At 30.9% G+C, this 19,190-nt stretch overlaps 2 protein-coding genes and 1 pseudogene across 3 annotated transcripts; 2 read left to right on the top strand and 1 right to left on the bottom strand.

Moving 5' to 3' along the window:
- The first annotated feature begins 3,394 nt into the window (after window positions 1-3,394).
- Window positions 3,395-4,140, top strand: LOC143197497 (non-structural maintenance of chromosomes element 3 homolog). Its single transcript, XM_076406034.1, has 4 exons — window positions 3,395-3,406; window positions 3,464-3,680; window positions 3,738-3,952; window positions 4,007-4,140. The coding sequence occupies exons 2-4, from the start codon at window positions 3,503-3,505 to the stop codon at window positions 4,115-4,117; spliced, it is 504 nt and encodes a 167-aa protein (XP_076262149.1). The 5' UTR covers window positions 3,395-3,406; window positions 3,464-3,502; the 3' UTR covers window positions 4,118-4,140.
- LOC143197501 (electron transfer flavoprotein-ubiquinone oxidoreductase, mitochondrial pseudogene) lies at window positions 4,125-5,308 on the bottom strand (annotated as a pseudogene). The gene is made up of 3 exons (XR_013006010.1): window positions 5,195-5,308; window positions 4,823-5,139; window positions 4,125-4,772 (listed from the first exon to the last, which is right to left on the bottom strand). The product of XR_013006010.1 is annotated as an electron transfer flavoprotein-ubiquinone oxidoreductase, mitochondrial pseudogene (transcript).
- Window positions 5,309-12,055: 6,747 nt separating this feature from the next.
- Window positions 12,056-13,099, top strand: LOC143197492 (non-structural maintenance of chromosomes element 3 homolog). The gene is made up of 4 exons (XM_076406028.1): window positions 12,056-12,314; window positions 12,372-12,588; window positions 12,646-12,860; window positions 12,915-13,099. Exons 1-4 carry the CDS (start codon window positions 12,081-12,083, stop codon window positions 13,023-13,025), a joined length of 777 nt encoding a protein of 258 aa, XP_076262143.1. The 5' UTR covers window positions 12,056-12,080; the 3' UTR covers window positions 13,026-13,099.
- The last annotated feature ends 6,091 nt before the right edge of the window (window positions 13,100-19,190 follow it).

Below are 19,190 nucleotides of genomic sequence, written 5' to 3'. Positions count from 1 at the left end.
GATATGTTTTCTGGCCGCGGACATATTTAAAAATATCAATTAACATATTAAAATACAATAAAATATTTGTGGGGTATTATTCCATTTCATAGAAAAATTCCATTCTTTTTTACAGATCCACAGAACATTCAAATATAAAAGTAATACTACTTCGTTTAAAATTAAATTATAAATTGCATGTTATTGCATGTAATTATTATAATACTATACAGTAATTTTTTTTTTCTTGTCTTTTTTAAAGTTAGTTTATTATTAAGCCTACTGACTGGCGAGTGGCCAACTTAGAAATTATCCCAGAAGACATCCCGTCTTACCCAGCCTGGTTACTGGCGTGACTGGGATCATTTTCCTTGTCGGATTTTGTACTCTTACCTAAGGGCATTCACAAACATCACAAATTTACTTACATGCCCCAGCAGAATTCGAACTCGCGACTATCGCAACAGGGGGACCATCCTGTCGCCTTTACTACTGCGGCAACTAAGCCAGCTATTAAATCGTTTATCATGAAAAAATATTTTATAAAATAAATAAACTTTTTTATAACTATTAATTTGTGATATGTATGGTTGCAGAATGTATGAGCAAATTTAAAAAATTCCCTTATTTCTCATATGATTTATCTACCAAATACTTCATTATAATGAATCAAAAATTATGGATAAATGATCCAGGGTTTTGTAGAAGGGTCGGGGTCAGGATATAATGAGTCAAGTAATAAGGGGTCAAGTTAATGGTAGGTTTTATCAGGATAAACGATATAAATGTGCATGTATTTTGATTTTGTTGATTTGACATTTAGCATGATTTTTTTATTATTGAAATTCACGCCATTTCCTTTAGCTTGTAGGATTGGTTGCATATATCACTTTAATTCTCAACTCCCCACTCTAAACGTTTTTTCCGCTCTATTCTAGGTTTTATTTGAATTAAATATTGGATTTATTTTGTGTTATGTCAGTTCTATTGCTGCTTTTTAACGTTATTATTCGGTTTCTTTAATAATAACAGGATAACAGTGCATTTAATTTGATTTGTGCTTTTAATGTGAAGATTTATGGTTTTTATATGAAAAAAATCAAAATACCGTGGGGTAAGGTAATGCTCTAAAACTGATTTTGTTTATAATGTATTTTTAATGTGCAGGAATGGTTGATGGTGAACTGAAATCTTGATTCTTGATGTATTGAAACATTTTCGTACCACCGATCAAATCACCTTCAGAGACAGTAGTGTTGTATATTTTAATTGTTATGATAATATTTTACGTATATCAAATTACTAGAAGAAATTAAACTAAAAGTTTTTAATATACGAACAGTTTTTACTTCATTGAATATTCCATATTTATGTTTATTATATAAAAGGGAAGAATAAGAATATATATGTATATTTGCTTTTAGGTGCGCTGATTGTTATTCTACAATTTTAAAAATAATCTCACTTATGACGCCTTTGTTATAATGTATAAATTTTAAATGTTTCAATACTTAGGTTTTATTAAATGGAATTTGAAAATGGTTAGTAAGTGTTAGCTCATGATATATTTTGCGTATACTTTAATATGCAGACGTAAATTACTTCAATGATTATTATAAATCAAATATATTTTCGGGCATATATTGAAGATATTTTTAAGACAAATGTTAGTAACATCATTTTTAAATTACTCACTTAACTTTATTATGGGAGAAACATGATTAACTTAAAAAATAGTGGTCGAATCGACTGTTTTTATTCGATAGTTACCAACACTAATTCAATTTTAGTTGGGGCAGTAAGGAAATGCACTTTTTTATTAGAACATAATTAGCGTTGGGAACTATGGCTAATCAGTCGCTAGTTTCGGTTCGACTGATTGTATTACTTTTTACTATCGACTGTTTTTGAGTCGTGTACTTTTAGTTACTATGTTCGGTTCTACTAGTTTCATTCGACTGCTTTTTAACGTTCTGACTCTGTCGTCCTAGGCGCGACCTTGACAAAAATGTATACCGAATTTATGCTTTCCTAGATTTATATATAATATATTTAGTTTTATGATTTTTTTGGTAGTTTGCTTCTAAATAAAAATATATTGTATATTAATATAGCAACACTTTGGAACGATATTTTTCAAGATTGTTAATGTAATAGGGTAAAAAATTAAAATTGTGAATGACAAATAAGTAATAGGTAATATTTCTTTTGATTGACTTTTTGGTGTGTATCTAACACCCTCGGTTTTTGTTAGAAAATATTTCTGTCCGATAATAAATAAAGCATTAATTTTATTTTAAAAAGCTCTAGTAGTTATTGTGCGATCATTTTTAATTCATGGTTATTGTAATACATGTTATATATCACATAGTAATACATGTTTAGTTTAAGTTGTATTGTATTGTTTATATTTATTTAGTATATTGTTTAAAAATAGCAATTCATCTCAGAACATTCAAATATAAAAGTAACTCCACTTCCTTTAAAATGTAAGTATTATAGATATATTAATAGTATTCAGTAATGTTTTTCTTTTTCTTTTTTAAAGTTAGTACGTGAAGGAATACGTACATCTCCGTCTCGCGTATACTAAGGTTGTAAAATATAAGCAAATATTAAATTAATTGCTCCAAGCAATTATATCCGTCCTTTCCTCTCTTACAATTTATATAGGAAAGGGATCGAACATACTCGTCTGACATTAAGAATTAAAATAAAAAGCCAAGCCGTGCATTAGATTTTGCATATTTTGTAGTGGTTAGTAGGCATGTTGGCCACAAAAAATATCGATATGTCGAAGGAAAAAATATCCATATTTTTTGCAATAAGTATAAGATATATCGATATTTTACAAAAAAATGTATGTATATTTTTAATTGAAAATAAACATAGTCAAATATTAGCCTAAAAAATATTTTTTTCTAAAACTCTTAAGGAATAACGGTATTTTTGATAAACAATTAAAATTAAGTACCAGAATTCACTAAAGTTTAAAAGTAAGTTCCGATTTGAAAGTTTTTTTTAATTGTACTTAATCTTCTGAAATTATATCATCTAAAAAATTTCGATATATCGACAAAAAAATATCGATATTTTTTCTGCATCCCTAGCGGCTAGTTATTTAAATTTTTGTGTTGATAGTGCTGTATGGAGATAGCTGATACACGATTTTAAAGTTCTTCAAGTCGTAAAAATGTCGAAGAAGCGAAGATCAGTTAGCGGGTCTCAAAAAACCAAATCACAGACTGATCCAGACGTACCGGATCAAAATACAGAAAATATAATCAATGATGTAGTCAGGTACATTATTCTTAAAGCTGACGAAAATTCATTTTATACCAGATCCGAATTAAATCAAAATGTAATTCACAAAAAGGGCCAATGCGTGGATAGTGTTATACAACAAGCAATTAAGGTTCTGGAAAATGTTGGTATTATTATTGTTATATGGATGTTGTTGATATTGTTTTGCATACATTTTTAGATATATGGTTACACACTTACTGAATATGATGATGTAAAAATGAAAAAAAAAATTTATTTTTTAATTATTATGTTGCCTTCTGTAAATTATTCCGATGAAGAGGAAGAATGTGTTTCTAGTTATGAAACTGGTTCAAATGTACCAAATGCTGCTCACAAGATACTGACTCTATTAATTTTATCCCATATATTTATGACAAACGCGCCAGTATCAGACAGTGAGCTCTACGATACCATTCCTTTATTGTTTTTATATTGTTGATTTATTATTTCAGAATCCCTTTATAGTTTCCTGAAGTCCTTGGATATTGATGTAGAAGTTGAGCATCCATTTTTCGGTAAAGTCAAAGAATATATAAGAGAAACCTTGATAAAGAATTATTACCTTCACTGTGAGTTTGATGAGAAAACGAAAATACAAACTTTCCAATGGGGGATTCGAGCTGAAATTGAAATCTCAAAGATGAAGGTTTTACAGTTCGTGTGTGAGGTAACAATTTCAGTTGACTTATAAGCACATTGTCAGGTTATTATTGATTTACAGATGTATGGAAATAAGCAACCAAAAGACTGGCCAGAACATTACAGAGCGGCCGAGAATCAGTTCAAAGAAAGAGAAGAGCTAAAGGAAGAAACAAGGGATGAATCAAGCTAGTCACCGATACTGGTAGAACTACAATATAAAGTTTATTTGTATACAAAAATTGTATCTTCTTAACTAATACAATATAAATAAAAAGATATAGGAAAATGTTAAATCTCATTGGTCCTTACATTGCGTTGTAAGCTGGGCCGCGACCTCCTTCTGGGACCACCCAGTTATTCTGGCTGGGGTCCTTGATGTTGCACGTCTTACGGTGGATGGCCCTCTCCAGAATCGAGTGACACAAACTCATACACACCAGCGGGACAATAACAATCTTCGAGTCCGTCGAAGACGCCTAAGTTTCGTTTGACAGGATTTTGCGAGTTTAAAGTGTTGCATAACATAATTTGTGTTATACACTATATGTACGCTTTTAGTTGACTTTAAAAGATTCCAGTTGTGTTTTGATGACATTGGGTGATTATTTTATGAACTTTTAAACAATTCATTAATAAAAAAAACTTATTTTTGTGTAATGCTCTAATTTTTCATTAGGTACAATCCTTTTAACTAACTTTCGGCAAGGTAATAAAACCCGTGGCAAAGACTACTAAGCATCCTCCAGGAAAAGTGAGATTGGGGATACTGTGAAAACTGCCGGTGCCCTGGTGAGATCCTATTGCCGTCTTCGAAGTGATGCTTTATGAACGGATGGTGTTTGAACCTGCGAAGAAACGAACATTACCGCATTACCGATCTTTGGATATTCAGTACTTTTGGAATTCCTTGTACGGGCTCAGGTACAGATTGATGTAATCCAAACCCGACGGCGATCAGGGATACCTCGTCGTTAAATGATACAGAAAGGATCCTCCGTAGGTGTTCTTATCCAAGGGCCAGCCGATGGTGTGCTCCGCGCACCCGGTTTATGTTTGAATCATTCGTCGCGATATCTTTAACGCTCCCGTCATCGTTGTACAGGACTTCGGAAGGTGCATAACCCGGGCCCACGGCCTCAGCTTGCTCTCCCAACCACTGAATAACGTGTCCCAGCGGGACGATATAGTTCCCGTGATTAAACATCGGAGTTCCTGACGAAATATCATTTATTCAATATATAAATCGATTTAAGATAAAGAATCCAACCTGGCAGGGCTGGTACCGGAATCCTACCGGTGCTAGGTAATAGACCGAACTTATCCTCCGTTAGGGGAGTGTTCAGAGGCGCGCCCTTCTCTTTCCAGTCCCATTTATAGGGCCTTCTCGACGATGATTACCTAAAAATCTATGTTCCGTATAGACCACCGATCAAGTGTGCTATGACTTCGATTCCACCGACCCTGATTTTCTTCCCTTCCGCGTCCAACAGTTGTTTGGCTCGTATAGTCGCGCTTATTCCAGTTGGACCATCGCCGACTATCAGAATATCAGTTTACATCTAGAATGTGTAATTTAAGAAAAATTAATCCTTTCAAGGTAAGTAATAATTTTAGCATGACATGTCAGACAGAAATTGTGAAGAATATATATTATAAATTTAAATAGTGTAGATACTTAAAGTGGTAGAAAAAAATAGTGTTTTAAGCTGGGCATATATTTTTTCAGACTATTGAGGAAGAATTAACAGACTGTAACAGGAATAAAGCCAAAGCCAAGTCTCTTTGAAACAATTTTTTTGTTTTAATACGGACAAATTCTATGCATATTTATAATCAGACTTATAGACAGACAGGTAAAATAATAAAAATGATATCAATAAAATAATTGGTTATATAATGTTTCATTCATAATAATATATATTGTACAATTTTCTTAATATGTCACTCAAATTATCAATATTAATCTACGGGATAACGATGTCTTCTTTTCTTACTTAAATGGTAGTTGTTAAAAATAGAAACTTTTTTATTTATTATTATAGCAATAATATAGAATAAATTATGTTTTAATGAAAAAACAGCTGAATCATAGTGCATTTTATATTAAAATTACCTTTCCATCTTGGATCTTCTTCTCTTGGATGAATGAAATATAGTGTGTTATCTTAGAAAATTGATCCGAATATATTCCTATTTAACCCAACTGCTGGACTAGAAAATATGATTAGTTATATTTAAGAGTTCAAAGGTTACTTCACAATATACTATAAATAAAATAAAGCTCCAGACAATAATTGTATCATTACATATAATCATTTTAAGCTATAAAATTTAAAATATCTTATAAAATTTATTTTCGACAAATTAATTAAATATTCCGAATTAAAATGAAATTTTAGATATTTTCAACGAATTCCCTAAATGCAAACTCATTTTCTTTTATTTTAACAGGGAATTGTATAATTAAAGGTAACAGAAATACCTTACTCAAAAAATCAAAGTCCAACTCAGAGGTTCAAACAAAATATATCAAAATAAACTGAGCTCAGTGCAATTTTTATTTATTAACCTTTGCCAACAAAGTAACTTATATCTATAAATGTAATTTTATGAAAATCGGTCTTATAACATAAATATAATACTAAATAACACATAAAGTCACAGTTCAGAATCCTTTTTCTCATCTTCTATGTTGATTGTCTCCTATATATCAATCTTGGAATAATTCTATGTCCAAAATATTACTACAATATTAAATAAGTGTATTTTCATCTGTAATAAGATTGTGGGAAAATAAAAATGATACGGCAAGACCGATTGTTTAGAAACAGACATTTGACAAGATTGTAGAAATTTGTTTTTTGGGTTGCCGAGCGAATTTAAACCAAATAAAATTACCTGACATCTGTGGAATTTTCGAAATATTTATCTAGTAATCCTAGTTAATAGAGCACATTCAATCCATATTTAGCTACTAGGTCACGAGAATTTTTGATATTTACGCCTTCACCCAAGCACATCTAAATAATAATGTAAGGAAAAAGGCTTTAAAAAACTCTGTATCAATAATTTCTTACAAAAGCTTATATTGTTCCCAATCATAAGACTGCGTAGTGTTGTTCATTCTCAAGGAACTCAGTATATTGTACTTCTAAGTTTAAAAGGTGACCTAATTTTAAGATTTGTTGGAATTGGCATCATCCTGAAAATAGACTATAAAAATACACTTGATATCATAAAAACTAATTTAAATTACCTCTGACATGCCTTGTACTTTACCAATAAGACCGTTGTCAAAATCTACCACATTGTCAAACATTCTATCAATCATATCGAAAATAGTCTACAATTTTGTTTTCCTATTTTTATTTTTGGACTTTGTTGGTTGCTGGAGAGGAGTTTTAGAGTTTTCTTGCTGTTTGTGTGTTTACCCTTCAATCTCAGGAATATTCACTAAACCAGGTAACATTTTCAGAAGCGATCCTTTTTCGATCTTCCTGATCCAGCGACTTCTAAATCATCAACCGTGCATTTTGTTGTAAATGATTTCTTATGGGCTGGCCCAGACTATCTCCAAGTTAACCTCCAAATTACGTTTTTGAGCAGCTTCATACACAATAAAAATGGGTAATTTTATCATTTGATTTTGTTCTTTGCAATTACCTGAAATAAAGGTAAGTTATCTAATCATCATTTTCTATAATAAATTGTCTACTCATTGCTTCAAATGAGAACTCCTCCTTGTTTTGTTAATATAATTTAGAGCTTGCAATGCAGCTTCATTACGAGCATTTTTTATCGTTTGCGCCTCTCCATAAAATTTGACGTCGTTGACGTTAAAATGGACTTTGAAAGGTCCCTTCGTGTCAGAATCATTTCTTCTAACATGAAGAGTATCATTAAAATGAACCGTGTCATTCAGATTATGCAAATAAGATTTTTTCTCTGAAATGTCTGGTGATGCAGTCTTGCCTTCTATTTGTTCCTAAAAGGCACCTTATTTATATGTCTATATTTAACTAAACAATATTGAATACCAAAATATCATTAATTATAGAGTATTGTACAGACATCCCTACCTTTAATGCTAAATTGTTTAGTAAAGCTACAGGTGTTTCTTCAGGTTCTTTTCACTCTTTTTGATCTTCAAAGAATGATGTTGATATTCTGTATTTTTCAGAGCCCTCTGTGTAGCTTTCCTTTGAGCATTCTTCAAGCTTTTACCATCCATTGCTTAATTTTCATTTCCTAAATAGAAAGCGATGGTAAAAACTGTATTGTGCAGAGGTCAATGAAATTTTTGATATATAATTGCATCTAATAATTTCACATTAATATACCTCTTCGTTAATTAATTCATATGAAAATGTAATATCATTACATTCAGCAATTCGTGACTAGAACTTAATGAGGATTTGTCTTCTGCTGGTTCACTAGTCAAACCTAAAACTCGGTTTGTTTCTGGCACAGAGGGATTATTTTTCCACGTTTCCGAATAAAGATACCACGATGAGGTATCTATTATTCTTCAAAGTTAAAAGCGTCCCAGATATAGATCCTTTTATACCAGTGAATTAACTATAAACATTGCTATTTACCAACAATAGAGTCCCTGTCGCCAAAAATATTTTTATATCATTTAATAACAATCCATAACTTAAGCTTAACAAGGAAAATAATAGTAGTATACAATTAAAGCAAATCATACTCAAATAATATAAAGAGAAAACATATATAACCGGGGAAACACACTAAAACTAACCTTAACATAATAATATAGAGCTGTAGGAGGTAAAAAAAATTTCGATATTCTTGATAAAAACTATCGATATTATTAGTAAAAATATAGATAATTTTGGCTAATCTATTGATTTGGTTTATATTGGTTTATTTTTTTTAATACCGTAGTTATTGCACTAAAGATTTCGGTATTTTTTTTCCTCCCATATATTGATTTTTTAAAATTATTTTCTATCGATATGTTTTCTGGCCGCGGACATATTTAAAAATATCAATTAACATATTAAAATACAATAAAATATTTGTGGGGTATTATTCCATTTCATAGAAAAATTCCATTCTTTTTTACAGATCCACAGAACATTCAAATATAAAAGTAATACTACTTCGTTTAAAATTAAATTATAAATTGCATGTTATTGCATGTAATTATTATAATACTGTACAGTAATTTTTTTTTTCTTGTCTTTTTTAAAGTTAGTTTATTATTAAGCCTACTGACTGGCGAGTGGCCAACTTAGAAATTATCCCAGAAGACATCCCGTCTTACCCAGCCTGGTTACTGGCGTGACTGGGATCATTTTCCTTGTCGGATTTTGTACTCTTACCTAAGGGCATTCACAAACATCACAAATTTACTTACATGCCCCAGCAGAATTCGAACTCGCGACTATCGCAACAGGGGGACCATCCTGTCGCCTTTACTACTGCGGCAACTAAGCCAGCTATTAAATCGTTTATCATGAAAAAATATTTTATAAAATAAATAAACTTTTTTATAACTATTAATTTGTGATATGTATGGTTGCAGAATGTATGAGCAAATTTAAAAAATTCCCTTATTTCTCATATGATTTATCTACCAAATACTTCATTATAATGAATCAAAAATTATGGATAAATGATACAGGGTTTTGTAGAAGGGTCGGGGTCAGGATATAATGAGTCAAGTAATAAGGGGTCAAGTTAATGGTAGGTTTTATCAGGATAAACGATATAAATGTGCATGTATTTTGATTTTGTTGATTTGACATTTAGCATGATTTTTTTATTATTGAAATTCACGCCATTTCCTTTAGCTTGTAGGATTGGTTGCATATATCACTTTAATTCTCAACTCCCCACTCTAAACGTTTTTTCCGCTCTATTCTAGGTTTTATTTGAATTAAATATTGGGTTTATTTTGTGTTATGTCAGTTCTATTGCTGCTTTTTAACGTTATTATTCGGTTTCTTTAATAATAACAGGATAACAGTGCATTTAATTTGATTTGTGCTTTTAATGTGAAGATTTATGGTTTTTATATGAAAAAAATCAAAATACCGTGGGGTAAGGTAATGCTCTAAAACTGATTTTGTTTATAATGTATTTTTAATGTGCAGGAATGGTTGATGGTGAACTGAAATCTTGATTCTTGATGTATTGAAACATTTTCGTACCACCGATCAAATCACCTTCAGAGACAGTAGTGTTGTATATTTTAATTGTTATGATAATATTTTACGTATATCAAATTACTAGAAGAAATTAAACTAAAAGTTTTTAATATACGAACAGTTTTTACTTCATTGAATATTCCATATTTATGTTTATTATATAAAAGGGAAGAATAAGAATATATATGTATATTTGCTTTTAGGTGCGCTGATTGTTATTCTACAATTTTAAAAATAATCTCACTTATGACGCCTTTGTTATAATGTATAAATTTTAAATGTTTCAATACTTAGGTTTTATTAAATGGAATTTGAAAATGGTTAGTAAGTGTTAGCTCATGATATATTTTGCGTATACTTTAATATGCAGACGTAAATTACTTCAATGATTATTATAAATCAAATATATTTTCGGGCATATATTGAAGATATTTTTAAGACAAATGTTAGTAACATCATTTTTAAATTACTCACTTAACTTTATTATGGGAGAAACATGATTAACTTAAAAAATAGTGGTCGAATCGACTGTTTTTATTCGATAGTTACCAACACTAATTCAATTTTAGTTGGGGCAGTAAGGAAATGCACTTTTTTATTAGAACATAATTAGCGTTGGGAACTATGGCTAATCAGTCGCTAGTTTCGGTTCGACTGATTGTATTACTTTTTACTATCGACTGTTTTTGAGTCGTGTACTTTTAGTTACTATTTTCGGTTCTACTAGTTTCATTCGACTGCTTTTTAACGTTCTTACTCTGTCGTCCTAGGCGCGACCTTGACAAAAATGTATACCGAATTTATGGTTTCCTAGATTTATATATAATATATTTAGTTTTATGATTTTTTTGGTAGTTTGCTTCTAAATAAAAATATATTGTATATTAATATAGCAACACTTTGGAACGATATTTTTCAAGATTGTTAATGTAATAGGGTAAAAAATTAAAATTGTGAATGACAAATAAGTAATAGGTAATATTTCTTTTGATTGACTTTTTGGTGTGTATCTAACACCCTCGGTTTTTGTTAGAAAATATTTCTGTCCGATAATAAATAAAGCATTAATTTTATTTTAAAAAGCTCTAGTAGTTATTGTGCGATCATTTTTAATTCATGGTTATTGTAATACATGTTATATATCACATAGTAATACATGTTTAGTTTAAGTTGTATTGTATTGTTTATATTTATTTAGTATATTGTTTAAAAATAGCAATTCATCTCAGAACATTCAAATATAAAAGTAACTCCACTTCCTTTAAAATGTAATTAAGTATTATAGATATATTAATAGTATTCAGTAATGTTTTTCTTTTTCTTTTTTAAAGTTAGTACGTGAAGGAATACGTACATCTCCGTCTCGCGTATACTAAGGTTGTAAAATATAAGCAAATATTAAATTAATTGCTCCAAGCAATTATATCCGTCCTTTCCTCTCTTACAATTTATATAGGAAAGGGATCGAACATACTCGTCTGACATTAAGAATTAAAATAAAAAGCTAAGCCGTGCATTAGATTTTGCATATTTTGTAGTGGTTAGTAGGCATGTTGGCCACAAAAAATATCGATATGTCGAAGGAAAAAATATCCATATTTTTTGCAATAAGTATAAGATATATCGATATTTTACAAAAAAATGTATGTATATTTTTAATTGAAAATAAACATAGTCAAATATTAGCCTAAAAAATATTTTTTTCTAAAACTCTTAAGGAATAACGGTATTTTTGATAAACCATTAAAATTAAGTACCAGAATTCACTAAACGTTTAAAAATAAGTTCCGATTTGAAAGTTTTTTTTAATTGTACTTAATCTTCTGAAATTATATCATCTAAAAAATATCGATATATCGACAAAAAAATATCGATATTTTCTCTGCATCCCTAGCGGCTAGTTATTTAAATTTTTGTGTTGATAGTGCTGTATGGAGATAGCTGATACACGATTTTAAAGTTCTTCAAGTCGTAAAAATGTCGAAGAAGCGAAGATCAGTTAGCGGGTCTCAAAAAACCAAATCACAGACTGATCCAGACGTACCGGATCAAAATACAGAAAATATAATCAATGATGTAGTCAGGTACATTATTCTTAAAGCTGACGAAAATTCATTTTATACCAGATCCGAATTAAATCAAAATGTAATTCACAAAAAGGGCCAATGCGTGGATAGTGTTATACAACAAGCAATTAAGGTTCTGGAAAATGTTGGTATTATTATTGTTATATGGATGTTGTTGATATTGTTTTGCATACATTTTTAGGTATATGGTTACACACTTACTGAATATGATGATGTAAAAATGAAAAAAAAAATTTATTTTTTAATTAGTATGTTGCCTTCTGTAAATTATTCCGATGAAGAGGAAGAATGTGTTTCTAGTTATGAAACTGGTTCAAATGTACCAAATGCTGCTCACAAGATACTGACTCTATTAATTTTATCCCATATATTTATGACAAACGCGCCAGTATCAGACAGTGAGCTCTACGATACCATTCCTTTATTGTTTTTATATTGTTGATTTATTATTTCAGAATCCCTTTATAGTTTCCTGAAGTCCTTGGATATTGATGTAGAAGTTGAGCATCCATTTTTCGGTAAAGTCAAAGAATATATAAGAGAAACCTTGATAAAGAATTATTACCTTCACTGTGAGTTTGATGAGAAAACGAAAATACAAACTTTCCAATGGGGGATTCGAGCTGAAATTGAAATCTCAAAGATGAAGGTTTTACAGTTCGTGTGTGAGGTAACTATTTCAGTTGACTTATAAGCACATTGTCAGGTTATTATTGATTTACAGATGTATGGAAATAAGCAACCAAAAGACTGGCCAGAACATTACAGAGCGGCCGAGAATCAGTTCAAAGAAAGAGAAGAGCTAAAGGAAGAAACAAGGGATGAATCAAGCTAGTCACCGATACTGGTAGAACTACAATATAAAGTTTATTTGTATACAAAAATTGTATCTTCTTAACTAATACAATATAAATAAAAAGATATAGGAAAATGTTAAATCTCATTGGTCCTTACATTGCGTTGTAAGCTGGGCCGCGACCTCCTTCTGGGACCACCCAGTTATTCTGGCTGGGGTCCTTGATGTTGCACGTCTTACGGTGGATGGCCCTCTCCAGAATCGAGTGACACAAACTTATACACACCAGCGGGACAATAACAATCTTCGAGTCCGTCGAAGACGCCTAAGTTTCGTTTGACAGGATTTTGCGAGTTTAAAGTGTTGCCTAACATAATTTGTGTTATACACTATATGTACGCTTTTAGTTGACTTTAAAAGATTCCAGTTGTGTTTTGATGACATTTGGGTGATTATTTTATGAACTTTTAAACAATTCATTAATAAAAAAAACTTATTTTTGTGTAATGCTCTAATTTTTCATTAGGTACAATCCTTTTAACTAACTTTCGGCAAGGTAATAAAACCCGTGGCAAAGACTACTAAGCATCCTCCAGGAAAAGTGAGATTGGGGATACTGTGAAAACTGCCGGTGCCCTGGTGAGATCCTATTGCCGTCTTCGAAGTGATGCTTTATGAACGGATGGTGTTTGAACCTGCGAAGAAACGAACATTACCGCATTACCGATCTTTGGATATTCAGTACTTTTGGAATTCCTTGTACGGGCTCAGGTACAGATTGATGTAATCCAAACCCGACGGCGATCAGGGATACCTCGTCGTTAAATGATACAGAAAGGATCCTCCGTAGGTGTTCTTATCCAAGGGCCAGCCGATGGTGTGCTCCGCGCACCCGGTTTATGTTTGAATCATTCGTCGCGATATCTTTAACGCTCCCGTCATCGTTGTACAGGACTTCGGAAGGTGCATAACCCGGGCCCACGGCCTCAGCTTGCTCTCCCAACCACCGAATAACGTGTCCCAGCGGGACGATATAGTTCCCGTGATTAAACATCGGAGTTCCTGACGAAATATCATTTATTCAATATATAAATCGATTTAAGATAAAGAATCCAACCTGGCAGGGCTGGTACCGGAATCCTACCGGTGCTAGGTAATAGACCGAACTTATCCTCCGTTAGGGGAGTGTTCAGAGGCGCGCCCTTCTCTTTCCAGTCCCATTTATAGGGCCTTCTCGACGATGATTACCTAAAAATCTATGTTCCGTATAGACCACCGATCAAGTGTGCTATGACTTCGATTCCACCGACCCTGATTTTCTTCCCTTCCGCGTCCAACAGTTGTTTGGCTCGTATAGTCGCGCTTATTCCAGTTGGACCATCGCCGACTATCAGAATATCAGTTTACATCTAGAATGTGTAATTTAAGAAAAATTAATCCTTTCAAGGTAAGTAATAATTTTAGCATGACATGTCAGACAGAAATTGTGAAGAATATATATTATAAATTTAAATAGTGTAGATACTTAAAGTGGTAGAAAAAATAGTGTTTTAAGCTGGGCATATATTTTTTCAGACTATTGAAGAAGAATTAACAGACTGTAACAGGAATAAAGCCAAAGCCAAGTCTCTTTGAAACAATTTTTTTGTTTTAATACGGACAAATTCTATGCATATTTATAATCAGACTTATAGACAGACAGGTAAAATAATAAAAATGATATCAATAAAATAATTGGTTATATAATGTTTCATTCATAATAATATATATTGTACAATTTTCTTAATATGTCACTCAAATTACCAATATTAACCTACGGGATAACGATGTCTTCTTTTCTTACTTAAATGGTAGTTGTTAAAAATAGAACCTTTTTTATTTATTATTATAGCAATAATATAGAATAAATTATGTTTTAATGAAAAAACAGCTGAATCATAGTGTATTTTATATTAAAATTACCTTTCCATCTTGGATCTTCTTCTCTTGGATGAATGAAATATAGTGTGTTATCTTAGAAAATTGATCCGAATATATTCCTATTTAACCCAACTGCTGGACTAGAAAATATGATTAGTTATATTTAAGAGTTCAAAGGTTACTTCACAATATACTATAAATAAAATAAAGCTCCAGACAATAATTGTATCATTACATATAATCATTTTAAGCTATAAAATTTAAAATATCTTATAAAATTTGTTTTCGACAAATTAATTAAATATTCCGAATTAAAATGAAATTTTAGATATTTTCAACGAATTCCCTAAATGCAAACTCATTTTCTTTTATTTTAACAGGGAATTGTATAATTAAAGGTAACAGAAATACCTTACTCAAAAAATCAAAGTCCAACTCAGAGGTTCAAACAAAATATATCAAAATAAACTGAGCTCAGTGCAATTTTTATTTATTAACCTTTGCCAACAAAGTAACTTATATCTATAAATGTAATTTTATGAAAATCGGTCTTATAACATAAATATAATACTAAATAACACATAAAGTCACAGTTCAGAATCCTTTTTCTCATCTTCTATGTTGATTGTCTCCTATATATCAATCTTGGAATAATTCTATGTCCAAAATATTACTACAATATTAAATAAGTGTATTTTCATCTGTAATAAGATTGTGGGAAAATAAAAATGATACGGCAAGACCGATTGTTTAGAAACAGACATTTGACAAGATTGTAGAAATTTGTTTTTTGGGTTGCCGAGCGAATTTAAACCAAATAAAATTACCTGACATCTGTGGAATTTTCGAAAAATTTATCTAGTAATCCTAGTTAAAAGAGCACATTCAATCCATATTTAGCTACTAGGTCACGAGAATTTTTGATATTTACGCCTTCACTCAAGCACATCTAAATAATAATGTAAGGAAAAAGGCTTTAAAAAACTCTGTATCAATAATTTCTTACAAAAGCTTATATTGTTCCCAATCATAAGACTGCGTAGTGTTGTTCATTCTCAAGGAACTCAGTATATTGTACTTCTAAGTTTAAAAGGTGACCTAATTTTAAGATTTGTTGGAATTGGCATCATCCTGAAAATAGACTATAAAAATACACTTGATATCATAAAAACTAATTTAAATTACCTCTGACATGCCTTGTACTTTACCAATAAGACCGTTGTCAAAATCTACCACATTGTCAAACATTCTATCAATCATATCGAAAATAGTCTACAATTTTGTTTTCCTATTTTTATTTTTGGACTTTGTTGGTTGCTGGAGAGGAGTTTTAGAGTTTTCTTGCTGTTTGTGTGTTTACCCTTCAATCTCAGGAATATTCACTAAACCAGGTAACATTTTCAGAAGCGATCCTTTTTCGATCTTCCTGATCCAGCGACTTCTAAATCATCAACCGTGCATTTTGTTGTAAATGATTTCTTATGGGCTGGCCCAGACTATCTCCAAGTTAACCTCCAAATTACGTTTTTGAGCAGCTTCATACACAATAAAAATGGGTAATTTTATCATTTGATTTTGTTCTTTGCAATTACCTGAAATAAAGGTAAGTTATCTAATCATCATTTTCTATAATAAATTGTCTACCCATTGCTTCAAATGAGAACTCCTCCTTGTTTTGTTAATATAATTTAGAGCTTGCAATGCAGCTTCATTACGAGCATTTTTTATCGTTTGCGCCTCTCCATAAAATTTGACGTCGTTGACGTTAAAATGGACTTTGAAAGGTCCCATCGTGTCAGAATCATTTCTTCTAACATGAAGAGTATCATTAAAATGAACCGTGTCATTCAGTTTATGCAAATAAGATTTTTTCTCTGAAATGTCTGGTGATGCAGTCTTGCCTTCTATTTGTTCCTAAAAGGCACCTTATGAATATGAATATGAATATGAATTGAATAAATATTGAATACCAAAATATCATTAATTATAGAGTATTGTACAGACATCCCTACCTTTAATGCTAAATTGTTTAGTAAAGCTACAGGTGTTTCTTCAGGTTCTTTTCACTCTTTTTGATCTTCAAAGAATGATGTTGATATTCTGTATTTTTCAGAGCCCTCTGTGCAGCTTTCCTTTGAGCATTCTTCAAGCTTTTACCATCCACTGCTTAATTTTCATTTCCTAAATAGAAAGCAATGGTAAAAACTGTATTGTGAGGTCAATGAAATTTTTGATATATAATTGCATCTAATAATTTCACATTAATATACCTCTTCGTTAATTAATTCATATGAAAATGTAATATCATTACATTCAGCAATTCGTGACTAGAACTTAATGAGGATTTGTCTTCTGCTGGTTCACTAGTCAAACCTAAAACTCGGTTTGTTTCTGGCACAGAGGGATTATTTTTCCACGTTTCCGAATAAAGATACCACGATGAGGTATCTATTATTCTTCAAAGTTAAAAGCGTCCCAGATATAGATCCTTTTATACCAGTGAATTAACTATAAACATTGCTATTTACCAACAATAGAGTCCCTGTCGCCAAAAATATTTTTATATCATTTAATAACAATCCATAACTTAAGCTTAACAAGGAAAATAATAGTAGTATACAATTAAAGCAAATCATACTCAAATAATATAAAGAGAAAACATATATAACCGGGGAAACACACTAGAACTAACCTTAACATAATAATATAGAGCTGTAGGGGGTAAAAAAAATTCGATATTCTTGATAAAAACTATCGATATTATTAGTAAAAATATAGATAATTTTGGCTAATCTATTGATTTGGTTTATATTGGTTTATTTTTTTTAATACCGTAGTTATTGCACTAAAGATTTCGGTATTTTTTTTCCTCCCATATATTGATTTTTTAAAATTATTTTCTATCGATATGTTTTCTGGCCGCGGACATATTTAAAAATATCAATTAACATATTAAAATACAATAAAATATTTGTGGGGTATTATTCCATTTCATAGAAAAATTCCATTCTTTTTTACAGATCCACAGAACATTCAAATATAAAAGTAATACTACTTCGTTTAAAATTAAATTATAAATTGCATGTTATTGCATGTAATTATTATAATACTATACAGTAATTTTTTTTCTTGTCTTTTTTAAAGTTAGTTTATTATTAAGCCTACTGACTGGCGAGTGGCCAACTTAGAAATTATCCCAGAAGACATCCCGTCTTACCCAGCCTGGTTACTGGCGTGACTGGGACCATTTTCCTTGTCGGATTTTGTACTCTTACCTAAGGGCATTCACAAACATCACAAATTTACTTACATGCCCCAGCAGAATTCGAACTCGCGACTATCGCAACAGGGGGACCATCCTGTCGCCTTTACTACTGCGGCAACTAAGCCAGCTATTAAATCGTTTATCATGAAAAAATATTTTATAAAATAAATAAACTTTTTTATAACTATTAATTTGTGATATGTATGGTTGCAGAATGTATGAGCAAATTTAAAAAATTCCCTTATTTCTCATATGATTTATCTACCAAATACTTCATTATAATGAATCAAAAATTATGGATAAATGATCCAGGGTTTTGTAGAAGGGTCGGGGTCAGGATATAATGAGTCAAGTAATAAGGGGTCAAGTTAATGGTAGGTTTTATCAGGATAAACGATATAAATGTGCATGTATTTTGATTTTGTTGATTTGACATTTAGCATGATTTTTTTATTATTGAAATTCACGCCATTTCCTTTAGCTTGTAGGATTGGTTGCATATATCACTTTAATTCTCAACTCCCCACTCTAAACGTTTTTTCCGCTCTATTCTAGGTTTTATTTGAATTAAATATTGGGTTTATTTTGTGTTATGTCAGTTCTATTGCTGCTTTTTAACGTTATTATTCGGTTTCTTTAATAATAACAGAATAACAGTGCATTTAATTTGATTTGTGCTTTTAATGTGAAGATTTATGGTTTTTATATGAAAAAAATCAAAATACCGTGGGGTAAGGTAATGCTCTAAAACTGATTTTGTTTATAATGTATTTTTAATGTGCAGGAATGGTTGATGGTGAACTGAAATCTTGATTCTTGATGTATTGAAACATTTTCGTACCACCGATCAAATCACCTTCAGAGACAGTAGTGTTGTATATTTTAATTGTTATGATAATATTTTACGTATATCAAATTACTAGAAGAAATTAAACTAAAAGTTTTTAATATACGAACAGTTTTTACTTCATTGAATATTCCATATTTATGTTTATTATATAAAAGGGAAGAATAAGAGA

The sequence above is a fragment of the Rhynchophorus ferrugineus genome, unplaced genomic scaffold (genome assembly GCF_030347505.1).
Source record: "Rhynchophorus ferrugineus isolate W39M unplaced genomic scaffold, kcgeb_rfMv2 rfM5, whole genome shotgun sequence".
In the NCBI taxonomy this organism is placed as follows: Eukaryota; Metazoa; Arthropoda; class Insecta; order Coleoptera; family Curculionidae; genus Rhynchophorus; species Rhynchophorus ferrugineus.
This window is presented reverse-complemented; position numbering and strand designations above follow the sequence as displayed.

What these genes read in the sequence shown, in the direction of transcription:
- LOC143197497 (XM_076406034.1), top strand. Translation starts at nt 3,503, where the DNA reads ATGAAAAAAAAAATTTATTTTTTAATTATTATGTTGCCTTCTGTAAAT. An exon ending in AAACGCGCCAGTATCAGACA is followed by an intron (nt 3,681 to 3,737) that starts GTGAGCTCTACG and finishes TTATTATTTCAG; the next exon opens with AATCCCTTTATAGTTTCCTG. An exon ending in TTTTACAGTTCGTGTGTGAG is followed by an intron (nt 3,953 to 4,006) that starts GTAACAATTTCA and finishes ATTGATTTACAG; the next exon opens with ATGTATGGAAATAAGCAACC.
- LOC143197492 (XM_076406028.1), top strand. Translation starts at nt 12,081, where the DNA reads ATGTCGAAGAAGCGAAGATCAGTTAGCGGGTCTCAAAAAACCAAATCA. An exon ending in CAATTAAGGTTCTGGAAAAT is followed by an intron (nt 12,315 to 12,371) that starts GTTGGTATTATT and finishes ATACATTTTTAG; the next exon opens with GTATATGGTTACACACTTAC. An exon ending in TTTTACAGTTCGTGTGTGAG is followed by an intron (nt 12,861 to 12,914) that starts GTAACTATTTCA and finishes ATTGATTTACAG; the next exon opens with ATGTATGGAAATAAGCAACC.